Genomic DNA, 20621 nt, shown 5'->3' on the forward strand with positions numbered 1-20621 from the left:
ACGTTTGGTCCAATTAAAGATCCTCCACAGGATATATGTTTACGGACCAACACTGGCCAAAATGGGAAAGATGGATTAGGGTGGATATGGACTGATTGGTTTATTTAAGCATATAATTTGGGAGTGCCCCCTTATCCAGTCCTATTGGTCACAAGTGCACAAATGTATGAGTCGGGAGTAGTCATACAGCCGAAGGCTAAAAGATGTCTCTCGAATATTTGGGAGCCCACCGACCTCAACAGTAGAGATAAGAAAACAAGTTACTTACCTGTAACTACAGTTATCCAGTATTGGTATCTTTCATAGATTCACATGCCTCAATCATTCCCCGTCGCCGAGGCGGGAGTCCCACGGTAAAATAAATAAATATATATATATATATATATATATTAAACACACACACAGGTAAGCCAACGAAGAGAAGCCTCCAGGAGTTCTTTAGTGTTGCATTTAATGGAATCAACAGCTTGCACGCAGACAGCTCAAACACTTACAGTCTTCTAAATAATAATAAGTTAGCCTGACGCGTTTCAGGAACTGTGTCCTTTCATCAGAGGCATGTTCAAAAGGATTTCCAAAGCCGTTCGTGGACTCGCACCCTTGATAAGTATCAGCACCTGCCTATAGTGGGCGTGGCCTTTCGCAAGGTCTTCTGGGTTCTGTAGTGCGTCCATCATTTTCCCCGAGTGGGGCAGCTCATAATCCCACAACTTAGAACAGTTCTTATCCCAGTGGAAGAAGCTGTGCGCGATATGCCATCTGCCCTGCTTTGTAGCTGTGAAACAATGCTCGAGGCAGCACCCCCTGTGTGGCGCCGTGCTCGTCTCCTGTTCAATCCTGCAAGTCGAGGTATTCAACCTGCATGAACCCGCCTCCCAGCGGTGAGCTCCTCTTCACGGCCTGGCAAACGGCCGTATATATTAAACACACACACAGGTAAGCCAACGAAGAGAAGCCTCCAGGAGTTCTTTAGTGTTGCATTTAATGGAATCAACAGCTTGCACGCAGACAGCTCAAACACTTACAGTCTTCTAAATAATAATAAGTTCGCCTGACGCGTTTCAGGAACTGTGTCCTTTCATCAGAGGCATGTTCAAAAGGATTTCCAAAGCCGTTCGTGGACTCGCACCCTTGATAAGTATCAGCACCTGCCTATAGTGGGCGTGGCCTTTCGCAAGGTCTTCTGGGTTCTGTAGTGCGTCCATCATTTTCCCCGAGTGGGGCAGCTCATAATCCCACAACTTAGAACAGTTCTTATCCCAGTGGAAGAAGCTGTGCGCGATATGCCATCTGCCCTGCTTTGTAGCTGTGAAACAATGCTCGAGGCAGCACCCCCTGTGTGGCGCCGTGCTAGTCGCCTGTTCAATCCTGCAAGTCGAGGTATTCAACCTGCATGAACCCGCCTGCCAGCGGGAGGCGGGTTCATGCAGGTTGCATGGAAATCAGTTCATGCAGGTATACGGCCGTTTGCCAGGCCGTGAAGAGGAGCTCACCGCTGGGAGGCGGGTTCATGCAGGTTGAATACCTCAACTTGCAGGATTGAACAGGAGACGAGCACGGCGCCACACAGGGGGTGCTGCCTCGAGCATTGTTTCACAGCTACAAAGCAGGGCAGATGGCATATCGCGCACAGCTTCTTCCACTGGGATAAGAACGGTTCTAAGTTGTGGGATTATGAGCTGCCCCACTCGGGGAAAATGATGGACGCACTACAGAACCCAGAAGACCTTGCGAAAGGCCACGCCCACTATAGGCAGGTGCTGATACTTATCAAGGGTGCGAGTCCACGAACGGCTTTGGAAATCCTTTTGAACATGCCTCTGATGAAAGGACACAGTTCCTGAAACGCGTCAGGCGAACTTATTATTATTTAGAAGACTGTAAGTGTTTGAGCTGTCTGCGTGCAAGCTGTTGATTCCATTAAATGCAACACTAAAGAACTCCTGGAGGCTTCTCTTCGTTGGCTTACCTGTGTGTGTGTTTAATATATATATATATATATATATATATATAAATAAAAGCAGTGCCTAAGTAATAAAAGTAGTAGGCTGAAAGAAAATAGGCCCAGAAGGACCAACACTTAGCAGCCTATCTACCTCATTATATGAAAAGACCTAAAAAATAGCTCCAACCAATCAGCTGCCAGCACCTTCTAGAACCTTCCCAGCAGAGGCAGTTCTCCTCAGATTTTCTTAGCACAAGTGAGAAGTAGGTATCCCAAATAGAGAACTGTCTCGCCGGGGAGGAGGGTGGGTGCATGTGAATCTATGAAAGATACCAATACTGGATAACTGTAGTTACAGGTAAGTAACTTGTTTTCTTATCCAGTATTGGGGTATCTTTCATAGATTCACATGCCTGAATCAGAATAGCAAGCAGTATGCCAAATAGTGTTGTTTGCGGACGGTGGGAGACAGAGTGTATATACTCCCATACACATCTGGGAAGGTTAGAATATTAATAAGGTATACAAAACCCTTTAAAATGAAATACTGATTGTACGTAAACATATTTTGCAATAATAGCCATCAATTAACATCTGTTAACATAATAGCCATATATCTATATCTATACATAAATAAATGCAACATCAGAGACATTATAATTTTAACCTTAAAGAAGAAGATGTTGACGAATAGCTTGTCCCACCGCTGCATCGTCCTGCGACGCAGACTGTAGGCAGTAGTGTTTCGTGAACGTGTGGACATTCTTCCATGTCGCAGCACGACAGATGTTTTCTAATCACCAGCAAATAGTGCCGTAGAAGCCGCCATAGTCCTGGTGGACTCCGCTTTGACCTGTCTTTGTAAAGGTTTGTTGGCTTTAATATGGCAAAAATGAATAACAGAAGCAATCCATCTGGCTATAGTTGCCTTCGTTACAGCCTGTCCCAGTGTGGCTTGACCATAGGCGAAAAATAAATGATTGGATCGCCTGATTTCCTTAGTCTTCTGTAAATAAAATTGAAGGCAACGCTTGACGTCGAGAGAGTGTAAAGCTCTTTCCGCCGGCGTAACTGGGTCCGGAAAGAAGGTTAAGCTTTAAGGGCTGATTTAGATGAAATTGACTGTACTTTAGGGATGAATTTGGGATTTGTCCACAAAATTGAATTTCACTAACCCTTCGGGCTGAAGTCAGAGCTAATAAAATTGCCACTTTCCAGGTTAAAAATTTTAGCTCAGACTTTTGAATTGGCTCAAATGGTATTTAACGGAGATAAAACGGTGTTTAATTCCCACTCCGGAGGTGGTGGCCGAATCTGAGGAAAGACCTGAAAAAGTCCTTTTAAAAATTGTTTGATAAGTGATGAAGAGCATAGTGAAGGTTTGTTAGAACTCTTTCGGAATTTGGAAATTGCAGCTAGGGGAACCTTGATAGAGGAGATCACAAGCCCCGCTTTGACCAGAGATAGCAAATAAGGAAGGATATACTCCGCTGGAGCTTGGATTAGATGAATATCATTTGCCTCACACCAATGACAAAATCGTTTCCACTTAAAGCGATACGTCCTGACTGTACTCTGGGCACGAGATTTAGATCGAATTTCACGACAATCCTGAGATATTTTCAGATCTTTAAATTCTAAGAAATCAGGAGCCATGCGTGCAAGTGCAGCGACTGTGGATCTGGGTGTAGTATTTGACCCTTTTCCGTTGTCAACATCGTGAGTGTTGGAAGTAGATTAACAGGTGTTCCTGTGATAATAGTAGTAGTTCCTGAACCCAATATTGTCTCGGCCAGCGAGGTGCGATCAGGATGCGACTGCAACATTCCCTCTTCATCTTTTGAAGCACTTTCGGTATCAATGGTATTGGGGGAAAGCGTATGCATAAATCCCTGACCATCGCATGGACAGGGCATTCCCTCTTGATCCCCGTTGAGGGAATCTGCTGACGTAGTAAATGCATTTGCTGTTCTCTCTCGTTGCAAACAGATCTAATTTTGGCTTGCCCCAAACGTGAAAGATCTTCTACACCTGCTCCAGCTCCCATTCGTGACATCCTGAGAGAGATCTGCTGAGAGTGTCGGCCAAAGTGTTCTGAAGCCCCTTGACATGCTTTGCTCTTATGGTTATACCGTGTGCTGTAACCCACTCCCACAGCTCCTGAGCCTCCTGCGATAGGGACAGTGACCTCGTTCCCTCCTGTTTGTTGATGTAATACATGCTGGTCGTATTGTCAGTACGGACCAGCACTGAGGAGCCCGCAATCCTCGGAAGGAATGCCTGCAGAGAGAGAAAAATGGCCCACAGCTCCAAACTGTTGATGTGGTTTTGTTGGTACTGTTGGGACCATCTTCCATGAATCTGTAAGTCTTGGAGATGGCCTTCCAGCCCTCCATGGATGCGTCCGTTGTTAGAACAAATTCTGGGGGGGTTGCCAAGAATGTGAGGCCCGGAGACAAGTTTGCTTTTTGAGACCACCAATGGAGAGCGTGAATCATGCGCGATGTCACCTTGATGGAGTCGTCGAATGACCCTACGGCTTGATGCCATTGTAGGTGCAATTCTTCATGCAGAGGTCTCATTCTGATTCGTACCAACGGAACCAGGTTTATTGCAGACTAGCACATTCCCAGAAGAGAAGCGAATGTCCGGACAGAAACTGACCTTTTTGAGATTGACTTTGCTAGTTTTTGCAGTCGTAGCTGGCGATCTTCTGATAAGAATGCTTTGCACTGTATGGTGTCTAGCATTGCTCCCAGAAAGGGTATCACTTGGAGAGGATGTAACTGTCATTTGCTTTCATTGAGAGTGAGACCTAAACTTGAAAAGAGATGTAGGCATGTTGCAATAGCCTTTTTCGTAACCTGTACCGAAGGTCCCTTGAGCAACCAGTCGTCGAGGTAGGGAAACACTTGTACTCCCTGAGACCTCAGAGTTGCAGAAACTGGTGCCAGGCATTTTTTGAAAATCCTTGGTGCTGATTTCAGTCCGAACGGAAGCACCTTGAACTGAAAGTGGACGCCAGCCACTGTGAATCGTAGGTATTTGCGATGTTTGGGATGTATAGGGATATGGAAGTATGCGTCTTCCAAGTCCAGAGAAGCCATAAAGTCTCCTTCGTTTTTCAGAAACTTGTTGAGCTTGCCAAGATCGAGAATCGGGTGCCGCTCCCCAGATTTTTTCTTTATAAGGAAGAAGCGAGAGAGGAACCCCTTTCCCTTCTGCGACACTGGAACTCTTACTATCGCATTCTTGCGGAGTATGTTTAAGGCTTCTTTGCAAAGCAAGTGAAGACGAAGGGGAGGGGGACCCTTGGGCGGGGTCGTAGGTGGTTTCTTTGTGAATTCCAAAGTGTGACCCTTGTGTACTAGGTCGAGGACCGACTGATCTGACGTGATCTGTTGCTATTGATGAAAGAAGGCTGAGATCTTTGCGCCCACAGGGAGGTAGGGAGGAATGACTGGCGTCCCGCTGGCTCATTGTTTTCTGTTGGAGTCGCAGCCTTGATTGTTTGACCGTTTTCGTCTGCCCTGATGAGAGAAACTACCAGAGGAAGCTTGCCTGTATGGTGATTGGTAGTAAGGCTGTTTGTATTGCGACTAGTACTGCCTGTTCTGCTGATTGTGATAACCTCCCCTGGATGAAAAGCCACGACCTCTGGCTCCTCGGAAAGATCCACGTTTGTACAGGAGAGCAGCCAATGATTTGGAAGTATCTGTATCAGTCTTGATAGCCAACAATGCTTCATCTATATGCTTCCCAAATAATGAATCGGCGTCATAGTCCATATCTAGGATTTTGGTTTGCACTTCTGGCCTAAACGATGTTGCCGTAAGCCATCCCTGGCGTCTAATTACCGCAGCACCTGCAAGCTGCCTGAAGTGGATATTAGCGATGTCTAGAGCGCAGTCAATAATTTCAGACGCGGCTCGTTCATCTTCCAACGCAATTTTTCTTGCCTCTTGCCGACGATCTTCCGGGATGAGGTCTATGAACTCTGTCAAATCCGACCACATCTGGCAGTCGTACCGTGCTAAAATTGCCAGGGAATTTGATGCTTTAATGGAGGATGCCTTAATTAGTGGAAAATGTCTTTCCTATCAGATCCAATCGTCTACCATCTTTATCAGGCGGAGTTGAAATTGGTGTGGCCGGATTCTTCAATCTCTGCTGAGCAGCTTGTGATATGACTGAATCCAGGCATATACGGCAAGATGGAGTATACGGAGGTGCTCGGTATTTCTTCTCAATCCGCGGAAGAACCGCAGGTATAGAGGCAGGCGTCTTCATGATTTGAAGACCTTCATTCCAAATGTAGTCTATAATTGGAATTGCTCTTGTTATTTTTCTATAATCCTCTTTAAAATCATGCAAGAAAAAGCCAGATTGTTCAATAGTGACTGGCAATTGGAATCTTGTTGCAGCCCGTTATATGATGTTGTGGAAGCAGCCGATATCCTCAGGAGGAGGATCTGATGGCTGAGGAATAGGAGGCGAGGGCAATGGAATGATGTAGTCATCCCAGGGATCCCCATCACCAGTGTTGTTGGTTAATTCACCCATTTCAATACCTTCCTCGTCCGAGGATGAAGTATCCTGGTGCCCCTGTGGTGCAGTCCCAGAGGGCTGCATTGGAAAAGTAGCAACCTCCACCGGCGGTAGTGATGCTGGTATGACGGCTGGTGCGGGAGGCAAAACAGGATTAGTCGCTTCTGAAGGAAACCTTTGCCGATAATCAGCCAACATGGCCTGTAGGTCTTGTATCAAAGAAGGAGGAAGATGACTGGTCTCTCCTTGATGTGAAGCCCTTTTAGGATGCCTTTGATAAGGGATAGAAACATCTTCCTGATAAAAATGCTCTTGGAAAACTTCGTCGTCATCATCTTGGCATTTTATATGTAGTTCTAAAGGATGGCGAGCTATGACGAAAGGACCCTCCTCATCTTCCTCATCAGACTCATCATCTTCCACATACGTCTCCAAAATATGTGATGGCAGTAATGGAGAGATATTGCTGTAGTCTTGCCTGTGGTAGGTTTTTAACTGGAAGTGAGTATAGGAAATAGGTGTCGCCTGTAACACTGGAGGAATCGCTGATGACCAACCCTTCGTCAACGGACTTTTCGTCATCGACGGGCTCTTCGTCGTCGACGGGCCGTCTTAGTCGACGGTGTCATAGTCGACGGAATCGTCCACGGCGTAGTCATCGACAGGGTCTTCATCGACAGGGTCTTCATCGATGGGGTCGTCGACAGGGCCGTCGCCGACGGACTCTTTGTCGTCGACGGGCTCTTTGTCGATGGGGTCGCCGACGTTGTCGTCTATCTCTTCGTTGATGGGCTCTTAGTCGACGGTGATGTCGACAGGGTCTTCATCGACGATGTCTTCGGCGGGCTCTTCGACGACGAGGTCTTCGTCATCAAGGGAACTGTCGTTGACGAACTCGACGCCGATGTGGTCGACGGAGGTTTAGATGAGGAACTCTTTGTAGACGATTCCTTCGCCACACTAGATCTCTTTGACGGAGATATTTTAGAAGACCCAATAGGTGAGATAATAGCCATGGTAGACCCCGTAGTTGAAGAAAGAGGAGCAGCAGAGGTCACAGATACCGTATGAGAAAACACCAGAGAAAGGGTCTTGAGCTGGGCTTTAACTCACGGTTCTGGAGGAAGAAGGCCTTTTGGAAATCTCAGAGGACGGAGACAAGGCTGGTCCAGAAGGAGTAATGGGAGACCTCCTTGACTGGTCAGAAGCTTCATGAGAGGCTTTGTGGTGCTTCCTTCCTTCTGAAGAGGAGCTGTTGTGGGATCTAGCCCTCCTGCTAGATGTTGACGACCGTCATCCTCCTCAGCCGACGAGGATTTCAGCCATAAAAGTACCCTTGCTTCCCTGTCTCTGATGGTTTTAGCAGGAAAGGTACGACATATTCTATAATCCTTAACTACATGGTTAGGATGTAGACAGTAGATGCAGTCCTTGTGCTGATCATCTACATGGACCCTCTTCTTATCACAGGTCCTGCAGGCTCTAAAGAGAGCTTTCTTGTCAGACATCTTGAAGTAAAAAGAATGAAGAAACTGAGTAGGCACTCAGGGAGACTTCCTTCCACATGACGTGCGGTGAAAATCTGAGGAGAACTGCCTCTGCTGGGAAGGTTCTAGAGTGTGCTGGCAGTTGATTGGTTGGAGCTATTTTTTAGGTCTTTTCATATAATGAGGTAGATAGGCTGCTAAGTTTTGGGCCTTCTGGGCCTATTTTCTTTCAGCCTACTACTTTTCTTACTAAGGCACTGCTTTTGTATATATATTTTTTTACCGTGGGACTCCCTCCTTGGCGACTGGGAATGATTCAGGCATGTGAATCTATGAAAGATACCCCAATACTGGATAAGATATAGGCTACGCTGGGCCAAATGATAGCTAAACCGAACATAGCGCAGCTATAGGGAGCAAAGGAGCCACCTAGGGTGGAGTCCTGGAAAAACAACATGGACTGGTGCATGTTTTTTCTGAGAAAAAACTGTATATGTCTCCCATGGATGAAAATGGTCCTCCATAGGGAACAAATGGAATAACTATCTTGGATGTATCTGTGCCCCCCCTTCTAGATCCTGATTCAGACTACCAACTTACGCCACAGTCTTTACTGTTACTCGGTAAAATTTGTATGCTGATGGTCTGAAGAGTTCTTCCTACTCTTCCTCGACATCTTGATGTCCAAAGATTTCAGGAGTGTCTTCAATACTGCTCCGCTGCATTTCACATCGATGTTCCAGAAAGTCCCTAAGAGTCCCTAAGAGTCTTTTTTGAGCAGAAAGTTAAGACAGGTTCGCAACCCTCCTCCCTGTGTTTCTGTGACAAACACAGGTTACAGACCTAATGGAGATCTGTCTGGTGGTATGTTGTGTGGCAGTTCAAGCAGAAACAGAAAGGCATCCGTTCCATCACCAGCAGGGCATCCTCTAGTGAAACTGGTGTAGACTGTAATGGAGGCCCCTAAGGGCGGAGCCCTTGAGGGCCAAGGTTGAAGCGTGCAGATTCAACGAGTGATAAAGTTTTCTGTATTTCGATACGCAAGATGAAATACTCGAGGGAAAACAATACCAAAGAGGGTGAGGGTGCGCACAAATTGAACAGAGCACCGTAATGCTCTCGACCCAGAGCGCAGGCACACAAGTCCGAACCAGCCAGCAGAAAGAAAACAATCTAAGAATTGAGTCGATGCCCACATGCATTAACACCAAGAGGAGGAGTCACTACCTCATGACTCGAAAGACTTCTTTGAAGAAAAACAACTTGCAAGCATCCGGACCCAACACTAGAAGGCAGGAGAATGCAACGCATGTGTATCTACAGCCACACACGCCTAGAACACTTGGTTTACACTGGAAGAGCAACTAAAGTGTGTTAATATTACAAACTTTTTTCATTGAATGTTAACTAGTAGAGGGATGCACCAAGTAAAAAGAGTGGTCTCCATCAACTGGGGTCCACAACACAAAAGCGCACATGCAACACAGAGTGTTAGCAGTAATAGATCAAACCTGATGAAACAATAGCTTAGTAGGTATGGCAAAGTATCAATGTATGCCTCTTCTGTTAAACAAGACAAAAATACAACTTCCACCTTTACCCAACTCAAAACGCCATGCGTGTGAGAACAGATTTTCCATCTTAAATAAAGCAAAGCAACATAAATGTAAACAATTATCTTACCACAGAAATCCGTTCTCAACCAATCCCTTAACTCATCAACCAAGAGTAGGGATCTATAGAGGATACTTACTTTTAAAGTAACAGGTTTTGATTTGGCCTGAAATCAAAAAAAATATTAACAGCAACTAATTTCAAATTCCAAGAGTTCAGAAACTGCGATGCTGTTCTGATAAGGACGAGTGCAACATATTTTAAGTTGCCTTTGTAATTTTTTTAAATAACCAATTTTTAATAAACCATGTTTACAATTAATGAAATATGTGTTGTAAATAGAAAGGCATTGACATAGACCAATATGTTAAAATGACCGAGAGCACAGCATACTGGCAAAATCTAATTTGAGGCGGAAATCATTGCAGGATGTAAATTAGTAAAGTAAAGGAGTCTTCTGGCTAGTAGACACACTGGGTGAACAGTCCATATGTGTATGTTCATAAGAAGCCTAAAGGTTCATTTGACAGAACAAATGATGGAACTTTTAAGTAGATAGTTCTTTGAATGGTGCTTATATAAAAAGCTAATTTATTGTCAATTGATTTTAGAGAACATGGGGAACAGGCATAAGAAAGTCGCAGGCTTTGAGAAGGGAGAGGGTCACCTTGGCTGGGGGTGGTTATCTACTAAACATATGGGTGACAAGGGCAATTATATTTATATGCTGGTGAGAGACTTCAATTATGTAGTGTACGGTATATGAGAGTAAGCTTAAGGAGTGGCCACAGCAATAACTGTGCACAGAGAGCAAACAGTCTTGTTCAGTGAGCAGCCAAAAACACAGACATTATGATCTAAATATTGGCTAGAATTGGACTCTGCCTGTGAGGTAACTTTTGAAGAGGATAGTCTTTAGTTACTTTTGGAATACATTATGAAGAACAACTCTTTTGAACGATCTAGCTAGCAACATATCTCAATTCTCAGGGTGCAGCCTACTAACAGTTTTCTAGAGACTGTTCTTTTTTGGGAATTTTTAGATTTCCAAAAATAGTCCTTCTTTGGTGCAGAGATGACTTGTGGCTTACCTCTGGAGTTTTAGGATTATCTACAAGGTTTCTTGGGGGTGTAGACTAGAGAGTCTTCACCGATGGGAAAACAATTTGAAAATGCACCATACTTAAATTTGAAGCCAAATTAAGACTAGAGTAATGAGATTATGTATCCCAGCTAGGAATAGAATTGCTTTCAATAGTTAAGTCCATCATGAGAGTATTTCCATCATCTATTCAACAAGAGAATGACTGCTGCTACAAGTTATTTTTTTTTATTCTTGGCTGATGCTTGTTACCCAAGAAATGTGGCTGAAGCATCTTACACCTCAGACTTGCTCCTTCATGTAGAATTATTTTTAATGGAGAAAGACATATTTTAAGAAGACCAGTTATGAGTGTGTTTCTTTAATACAGCCTAGAAGGGCCTAGAGTGTGAACAGGAAGTCATACATCAAATTTCATAATTATATTTCTAATGTAGTGCAGAAGCAAGGGTGGGATTTCTGCACTTTTTTAAAAGAGGAATGCTAATCTTAATTGAAAGTCTCTTGTGACAGAATATAAATAGCATGGGAAAAAGACCTAAATAATTCTATGATTTAGCCTGGATGGAGTAGCTACGGCGCAACTTACAATACAGCCATCAGATCTGCTATTTAGGAGGAGTGTTTTTTTCCTATAGTGTGAACTTTACTTAGCAATTGCAGTTGATCCAAGTTCATATACATGGTTTTTCATACCCTACAACTTACATTTTAGCTTAATTAATTCACCTTCTCAGCATCATTATCAAATCTATACGACAGGAGGGGGAACTCAAATTACGATTTAGGTGACCCGGCTTGATCCTTGACTTTGATATATTATATTCCCTCACCTGAAACTTCCTGTTTTACAAATCCCATGGGATAGGCACTCCATGAAGGCTAAATGTGCTGCCTTCAGTCTGATCTAGCTATGTACACTTCTGTTTTTCACTGAAAAATAAGGGGTAAAGCTCTAAAAATCTGGTTAAATCTGGCACTTACATAGCTGGTGGTATTTTAGACAATGTCCAACATTTTTCTAATCTTGACAAGGAGCAACAGAGAGAATGAATACGTTTCCTCATGAGAAGATAAATTCTGAGAAAATGTGGCAGATGACGTCTGCTCATTTGTCCGATCTGGCATTCAGTGTAGATATTGGGCAGTATCCTCTGGGACATGGATGGTGCTCGAAAGACAGCCTACATGCTGCGCCAACTGGAATTTTAGGCTCCACTTCAGGGATCACATGTGCCACCTGGTGTAATGGACAAGGAGAAAGCATAAGGCTAAAATACCAAGTAGCCTTCGAACCCCCTTCACAGGGATATGGGCTCAAGCCTGCAGTTTCGGGATCACAGCCCAAATGTCTCAGACTTTTTAAAGCAGAGGCGAAGCCTTTGGACTTTGGTTTGGTATGGTAAACACCAACGATGTCAGGAGTTTTGCGTTGTCCGGAGGTAGCCCATGAAAGACTACAGCAAGCATACTCTCGGCAACCAGTCATTGAGATACAAGAACATGTGATCTTTGAAGACGTGTAGCGACCACACCATTCAAGAAAACTCAAGGGGCACTATGAGGCCAAAGGTGAGCATGGCAAACTAAAAGTGCTCTTGGCCCACTTTGAATCCCAGGCAACGCCTGTGGGGGTGCAGGACATGAACTTGAAAATATGTGTCATGCAAGTCCAAGTACATCATCTTATCACCTGGGAACAGGGCAGAACTAAACTAAGACAGTGTATTTTGAATTTGTCCTTCTTCAAGAAGGCGTTCAGGGATCAAAGGTCCAAAATAGGTCTGAGGCCTTCATCCTTTTTTGGGACAAGAAATAGCCTCCACCTTTCTCTAAACCTAGTACTGGCTACACAGCATGCTTGTACAGCAACAACCATACCTTCTTTGGCAGAAGGTACAGATGTTCCTCAGAAATTCATTCTGGTGCAGGAGGAATATTGGGTTGAGAGGAGAGAAAAGATAGGGCATATAACCTTGCAGAATCTGCAAGACCCATCTGTCAGACCTGATGGATCGCTACGGTGGGAGGAACTGTTGAATCCTGGCCCTCACATGCCTGTCATTGAACAGCCGATCTAAGGTCCTCAGTAACTGCCGGAAAGATCTCACTAGCCATATATCAAGGAGCATGTGTATGTTGCTGAAAATAAAAAACAGACTATGCTTATGGATCCCAGTGGAAGGCTGGCAGAAGGAAACATTTTCTTGCTCAAAAGGCATAAATCCTTTTGGATTCTCTATCCGGAGGATTCCGCAGAAATTATTTAGGACTCCCCTTACTGAAGTAGGGTGCTTGTTAAAAAAATCTGTGCCGCCGGACGCTGGCCTATGTCACCTAACAGGCAGGTAAGAAAATGATTTCCATTGGGTACTCATCAAAATACCCATAGGGCATCATTAAGTGGAAGCACAAGTTCTTATGTTTCTGGTACAGTCTGAACATTTCTTGTAACAACATTTTAATTAGTCTCAATGGATGGCAGCTGTAATTCTTGTACCTTAACCACCCTCCAAACTACAACTGTCAATAAGGCATTTTCTTCCGTAGGCAGCCTTTGTGACGACTAAAGCTGCATTTCAGGAGAGATAACAAGCCCACTGGGGGTTTGGAAATTAAGGTAAAAGGCATCATCAGTACAATGAGGGGGAATCAAGCTATCGCTTCTCCATCATCCTCATCATCATCATTATCTTGGCACAAGATCAGAGTCATAACCAAAAAAGAAACTATCTGCTGATAGATGTGTTGCGGTAGAGGTTTTGGATTGGAGTATGGCTGCATAGTTGGCTGCAAGACTTTAATTTCATACTGCGTGCTCAGGTGTAAATCGGTTTAGGGTCCAACGATGGGTTGACGGGTTGCCATCAGTTCATCAACCGGTGCTAGTGGAGTCAGCATCAGTGTTGTGGACCTGCTTTGATCTCGGGCCAGAGAAGAAGTCTGTACCACAGACAGCAAGGACTCTAGGCCCAGTAACTAGCCCCGTAGGAAAGGATCCGCTAGGGAAAACCAAATGGAAAGGGGGGCCTGAAGGCACACCAGAGGAAACCGGAAACATGCTGAAGATGTGCATTATGGCCTTTTTGAAGGCCCTGCTCTACTACAAGGTCAACAAAGGTCCATGGAACTCTGGGTGTGTCAGGACCAACTGAGGAATCGGTTCTGTGGCCAGTGACCTTGAGGGAGTGCACCTTAAATCTCAACACCCTCACATTTATTTATTGTAGAGTTTTGTATAGCGCTAGCCAGACCCAAAGGTATTGGAGCGCTTCACAACATGGGTTACTAGTTAAAGCAACATATTTAGTCGGTTATACACACATTGATTCCTCTCTTTGGAGCCACAGAGACAGTCTTTGCTTTCATATGCTTGTGATTGGACTTACCCAAAGATTTTGAGCAGGAAGTGAAGTGGTCATGGTACAGGCACCGGGAAAGGGACAGGGGCTGGACGTGGAACAGGAGCAGGATCAGGGTGAGGACAGCAACTACTTCTGGTGTTCGATGATATAAGATTTTGCCTCCAGGTTTCAAACTGTTTTCAGGTGAATTAGGGCGCATCTATCGCGCAACTTTAAGTTGTGTACAGAAACTAGGTACCAAGGGCCAACCTCATGCGGGTCTGCGACTAAAATCTACTCCCAGAATTTGGGGAACGGTTTGAATCCTGCTTTCGGTGGAACATCATTTCATAGCACACTGTTCAAAGTGTTGTTTGGAGTCGTCAGAATACTGAAACAGGAGATAGTGAAGAACTAGATCAGAACCAGACTGCGCTGAAAGAAATGACCTGACATCAGCATGTGTGGATCGCTTTTATATGAATCACTGGTCTGTCACCTGCACAGGAGGTATGTAATCACCATGGAGCCACAAAATGGCATCTATTCTCCAGATCTAGTCTGGCACCTGGGGGATATTCTAAATTGAGGAATATACAGATAAAAGTATCCATCCGAAACAGTTTCTTAAGCAACTGGTATATATTTTATTAGAGTCAGAATGCTAGGGTAAAAGAACCCTCAATGAGATAGAGAAAAGGTGGCAGTTTTGTCCTTTATGTTTTTAAAGGTGCTATCAGAGGCCAAAACAAATGTTCCCATATTAGTGGTGAGGGAACAAAATTGTTGGTGTAAAAGAACAGGGGATTTCATCAACTATTTACTTCACTGGTTTCTTTCTGCACTGTCTGTGTTCAGGGCTGTATAACGTCCTCTCAAAAAGGTGTTACCATAAACATTATTAAAACCGATGGGAATCACATTGTCTCTGCTGATGTGACTGCTTTAATTAATAACTGGAAGAAGTCTATAATACTCAAAACTGAACATTAAGTAATTAAGAAATATGTACCAGTACTAAAGAAAATTTGGTTTCAGACGGGAGCAGTCAGGGAATTCTGTGGTCAATAACTTAGTCACAAAAAAGAATAAGGCTAAAATTAAAATTCCAGGCATGAGCTGATCCTAAACCAAGTTTTCTTGCATTACAATTTGAGGAGAGGCTGATGCTGGAGGATCAGAAAAACCCACCAGGCCATTTCTAAACTGGTGACTGCAGAATTAAGAAGCTCTAAATATCAACATTAACAAAAAAAAGCTAAAAAGAGTGGTGAACAGAAAAATAAAATAAAGAATAACTTGCACTTTAGATGAATAATAGCATATCACCTTTTTCAGCTAAAGATAACAATTCTCAAAACATTTGTTTCCTTACCTTAAATCTGTAAAGCAGCACATTACAGGGCCTCTACTTAAATGGATGAGGTGTGCTTCTTATGGCTATAACCAATGTCAGCTGTTAGGTCATCTTATTAATCTGAGTTCTGGTTATGGAAGAATGGTGCTACTAGATATTTTCACTTGAACGTCTCCACAAAGAAAAAAACTAGTTCGATCAAATAGTTAAAACCATTACCCTAGTATCTTCTAACTCCCTCTGAAGTTTGTCAGCTTTGGTCTTTTCAAAGAGCAGGCTCTGTTCAAGCTCCTTAATGCGGGCATGCTCCAGTTTGGTCTGCGTCTGTTAGTAAAAAGGGAAAGGAAGAGAACACAACAGTGCCACCATCACATGCCAGCACAAGAGGAGGGAGCCACATGCAGGCCGTGCCGCCAGTACCTTCCACCACTGATGAGCAGAGAAGATGCAGAGGGGAAAAATTAATATGATAATGCAATGGGTGAGGAAGAAGACTAGAAATGGGTAAAGGTTGACATGGTGGAAGGGATAAACAACAACAGGAAGGATGGAGAAAAAGTAGGGAAGATACATGCAGCCAGCGTAAGTTAAGTTTATAAGTAGAACTGTATCAGCACAAATTAAAAACATTAATATTTTAATAGGCTATAAACCCCTTTTTCCTTGCTTACCTACAGTATACACTGGACAAATAAGTACATTTGTTGCTTTATACATATGTGTAATTGCAACACAATATATACTGCAAACATCTGGAGATTTATTTTGTTATTGTTTCAATAAGCACGCCATAAAATTACCAATCTAGATGTGCATGCTATGTAGTATTCAAATATTTTTTTTTTTTAAACTATTCCTTGATCCAACCTATCAAAATGTAGACTACAAATAAATGTAGCAAAAAAGTTAACGATAATGAAAACTATACAAATATTCTAGCTATGTTGTTAAGTAACATGGATGTTTGCACATGCTCGTTTTCGCTTCCTTCCATTTATTCCTAGAACCTTCCAAGGAACACCATAGAAGATTAGAACTTAGGTTGCACATGAAAGACCAAACTCCACATTAGAAGTTCAGGGAGACATAAATACTAATTGAAAACAGATACAAAACATTTAAACTAATTGAAGAGTAATTAATAGAATTAATTTGAAATTAAACTCTGTATAAGACCAAACTCTTCACTCATGAACATTTTTGGCCATTGTTATTCAAGGTCATAATCTAAACTGAGGATATATTGGTTCAGAGATTATGAATATTTAACTTTCCTACCCAACTAACATGAATATCCAAAAGGAAAGTTGCTCTAAAACTCATACTTGGTTGGGAATGAATATCACAAACTGAGGAACAGTTTTTAACATTACTCTTGGAACAAGAATACCTAAAAGGAAAGTCACTCGTCCCACTATCACTGAAAGCAATGGTTTTATCATCCAGACGTAGCTAGACATGAAGGTGGGCCATGAGGAAAATGGATACTGGTTGTATCACACAAAACAATTCGGATCACTTGTATATGACGCAGTGCGCCTGGAAGCACATTCATACCAGGCACCTTAATGTGGTCACAATAAATATTCACACTTAGGAAAAAGAGAAGATGCTCAATTAAACTGGCTGCTTATATTTGAGAACACCTTTTTAAAATTTTAATTTATAAATGTGGATACGTCACTGATCAATAACCTCACAACTTTAAAGTTATTATTCTTTAAATGTCACCTCTGCTCTATAGCTGAACAAAATGACACCATAAAATTAGTAACAAACTGGGAGTAGAAAACAACTAAAGTGTCATGCAACTAACAAAATTAATCTAAGAAAACTGCATCCTCAACCCCTTTCAATCAGGATTTTACAACAACCACAGCACCGAGACCGCTCTACTCACCGCCACAGAAGAACATCCGCACCCTCCTCGACCAAGGACCTACAGCGGTCCTGATCCTACTCGACCTCTCTGCAGCGTTCGACACCGTCTCCCACTGCACACTCACTGCTAGACTCCACGACGCTGGCTTATAGGGAACCGGCCTCAAATGGCTCCGCTCCTTCCTCACCAGCAGAACCCTAAGAATCAGACTGCCACCCTTCCTCTCCGAACCCACGGAAATTAACTGCAGAGTACCCCAAGGATTGTCGCTCAGCCCCACCGCTCTGCTACATCTACATGGCCCCCCTTGCAGCCATCGTCATACAGAACGGACTCAGCATAGTATCCTACGCCGACGACACCCAGCTCATCCTCTCACCAAGGACCCCATCACCATCGGACTCAACTTCCAAGAAGGAACGAAAGACATCACATCCTGGATGATCAGCAGCTGCCTGAAGCTCAACTCGGAGAAGACAGAGGTCCCCCGGCCCCTCTCCCTCTGCGCGGGACAACACCTGGTTCCCCACCGCCCTCAGCAGCCCCCCCACCCCACAGACCATGTCCGAAACCTCAATCGTACTGGACTCCTCCCACTCCATGACCCGACAGGTCAACGCCGTCGCCTCCACCTGCTTCAACACCCTCTGCATCCTTAGAAAGACCTTCAAATGGATCCCCCCTCCCGAATCATGGAAGACCGTCACCCACGCATTCATTACCAGCAGACTGGACTACGAAAACGCCGTCTACACCGGGATCAACAAGTCTCTGTTCCGTAAGCTCCAGACCATACAGAACACTGCAGCCAGACTCGTCCTCGGCATCCCTCTACACGAACACATTACCCAACACCTGCATAACCTCCACTGGCTCCCCGTTGAGAAGAGAGTAACCTTCAAGATATTCACCCAAGCCTACAAATGCTTCCACAACACCGGACCCAATATCTCAACAATAGAATCTCCTTCCATATACCCAAGAGGAACCTCCGATCCGCTGACCTTGCCGAACCCCCGCGCATCCGCAGAGCAAGAGTAGGAGAACCTTCTCCTACATTGCGGCCAAGACCTGGAATGAGATCTCAATTGACATTCGACGTGCCCCCACCCTTCAGGAAGACCCTCAAGACCTGGCTCTTCAACTAACCGGAGCAGCTTCCCCCGCACCCCCTGCACCTTGAGACCCTCATGGGTGAGTAGCACGCTTCAAATTCCCTTATTGATTTATTGATTGATGCAATGAAGCTTAACTGAAATCTTAAATCTCACTTCAAAGGATCTTCATTTACTACTGGAAACAGTGCTCAACTGTTCTGAGTTTATGCAAGGCTGTCAATAATAATGAAGTCACTTTAATTTCACAGGTCAATTAAAATGTGTTAAAATTCAAAAGATTTTGTTTGTCACGATTTTAAAGAATGACACTTGGGAAACTAACTTCTTAGAGAAACGCTAACTTTTAATCAATAAACACAAAGGAAATGTTTAAGGCTTTAGCTACTATGGCCCAGGTATTTCATGAAATTTGAATTACTGACTTTTCATTAAGTTGCAACATACCAGGAGTCTCTGAAGGTGGGATCTTCCTACACAATGAAAAATGAGTGAAAAGCATGAAACACTGCTGACTAGTTAAACATGTCTTTGCAGTCCAGGCGAGTTCTATTATCTGCTCAAAGCCTCTTAATGTTCTTCACCTTATCACAAGTTAGGTCAAGAGTTGGAGTTACAATCATTGCCTGTAAATAAACAGCATAGCCAGTCCTACAGCACCATAACCTGTCTTTGATAACAGAGCACACTACCTAGATTTTTCAAGACCATTATCAATAAAAAATAAAACAAAACACAAGAGCATTTAACACATAGAAAATGCTTGAAATAACTATCTTTAATAATATCAAATTCCACAGGTCTATATTTTTTGTTTTAGTAAGATCTGAAAAATGGAAATTAATCAAGTAAAAGGGAACTTAATGTTCATGATGAGTATCTACGCCTCTGGATATGAAGCTGCCAAACAAAAAGATGTAATACAACAAAATACTGTCTGTGACTTCACAGTTGTCCTGGTCACAAAAAATATGAAGTACCACTACTAAATTATAACTATGTTGTTAAATGATCTAGGTCTGACGTCAGTGCTGAAATGCTTCACTTGAAAGAACTTAAGCAATCTTGGAGTTAAATCTTGATCACATTGACGGAGCGAGTTTTAAAAGACACTCTACAGTTCATCTCATACGAAGGTGGAAATAAATGAAAGGAAGGAATACACTATTAATGCTCTCTGTAGCGAAAAATTGTACAACGCTACCTCTACTGAAATATTATCCGACTATTTCTGTGAATTAAAAGATTTAAAATATTTGGAACTAAGAACACTTTTCAAAACCAAATCAGGCAGAAGTATTCCTGAAAAAGAAAAACAACTAGGTCTAAAAGGTATTTTGCATTAGTGATTTAGCATATTTCAAATGATACCTGGCAAACATCCATTTAGATTTTCAGTTTTTCTAAATAAAGGGGTTTACAGGGTTAATAAAAACATTCATTTAAACAATTGTTTAACTTGATCTGAAAGCAACATGCAATTATATGTAAATGCATTACAAACCAATTATGCAGTTAGTGGTAAAGTGTATCAATAAGCATTTTGAATAAAAACCATCTGTAGAATAACATTAACGTAGGATGTCTTCACCCTTACATCTAAGAATTATTCCAAATAAATCTAAAGGTTCTTAGTATAAGCACATAACATTTTCATGGAAACACACGAAGCCTACGTGGATTTTAAACAAAATGATAACACTGAGAACTTCATAAAAAGGTACTTCTCAGTGTTGTTTGAGGTCATCTTAGTTTTTTAAGAATGGCTTAGATGAGTAACATGGAATTTATACCTAATTAATTGGCGTTACATTGCCAATCATTTATTGGATCTTGAAATATTTTGGCCTTTTATTTGAAGACATCCAACGTCTATCTTTTAATAATTCTGTGTGATAAAACTGGCAGTTTGAGATCTCATTTCTTTACTAAGCTCTGAGGATCTTAATTTTCACATTTCATTAAATGAGCAATGAACAAAATATATCAGGTTAAACCCGATATATTCAATTTTGTTTAGAATCTCAGCAAAGCAAATAATCTTTCTGTATGAACACTAACAATCAGCATTCAGTGGTTAATTTTTGCACAATTTTTGCAAGATGTGGATTTAAGCAAATGTAAGTTTCTGACAATGCCGATCAACATATATATATATATATATATATATATATATATATATATATATATAGGTAAAGCATTTTCATTGTGGGCAATGTTTTGAAAT

General features: G+C 42.7%; 1 protein-coding gene across 10 annotated transcripts in view; it reads right to left on the reverse strand.

The window, feature by feature from the left end:
* The window catches only part of CLIP1 (CAP-Gly domain containing linker protein 1), a 771076-nt gene that overhangs the window by 479672 nt on the left and 270783 nt on the right, over nt 1-20621 (reverse strand). For 7 of the 10 annotated variants that reach the window (XM_078667568.1, XM_078667562.1, XM_078667567.1 and 4 more), the window contains one exon: nt 15617-15721. The exons of 2 other annotated variants lie outside the window; for them this stretch is intronic. In XM_078667568.1, coding sequence (XP_078523694.1) covers nt 15617-15721 — 105 coding nt within the window. Of the gene's footprint in view, nt 1-9733; nt 9761-15616; nt 15722-20621 lie in introns of all 10 variants that reach the window. One more of the 10 variants, XM_078667564.1, reaches the window with a different exon arrangement.

Source organism: Lissotriton helveticus, chromosome 11, assembly GCF_964261635.1.
Source record: "Lissotriton helveticus chromosome 11, aLisHel1.1, whole genome shotgun sequence".
Taxonomy (NCBI): domain Eukaryota; kingdom Metazoa; phylum Chordata; class Amphibia; order Caudata; family Salamandridae; genus Lissotriton; species Lissotriton helveticus.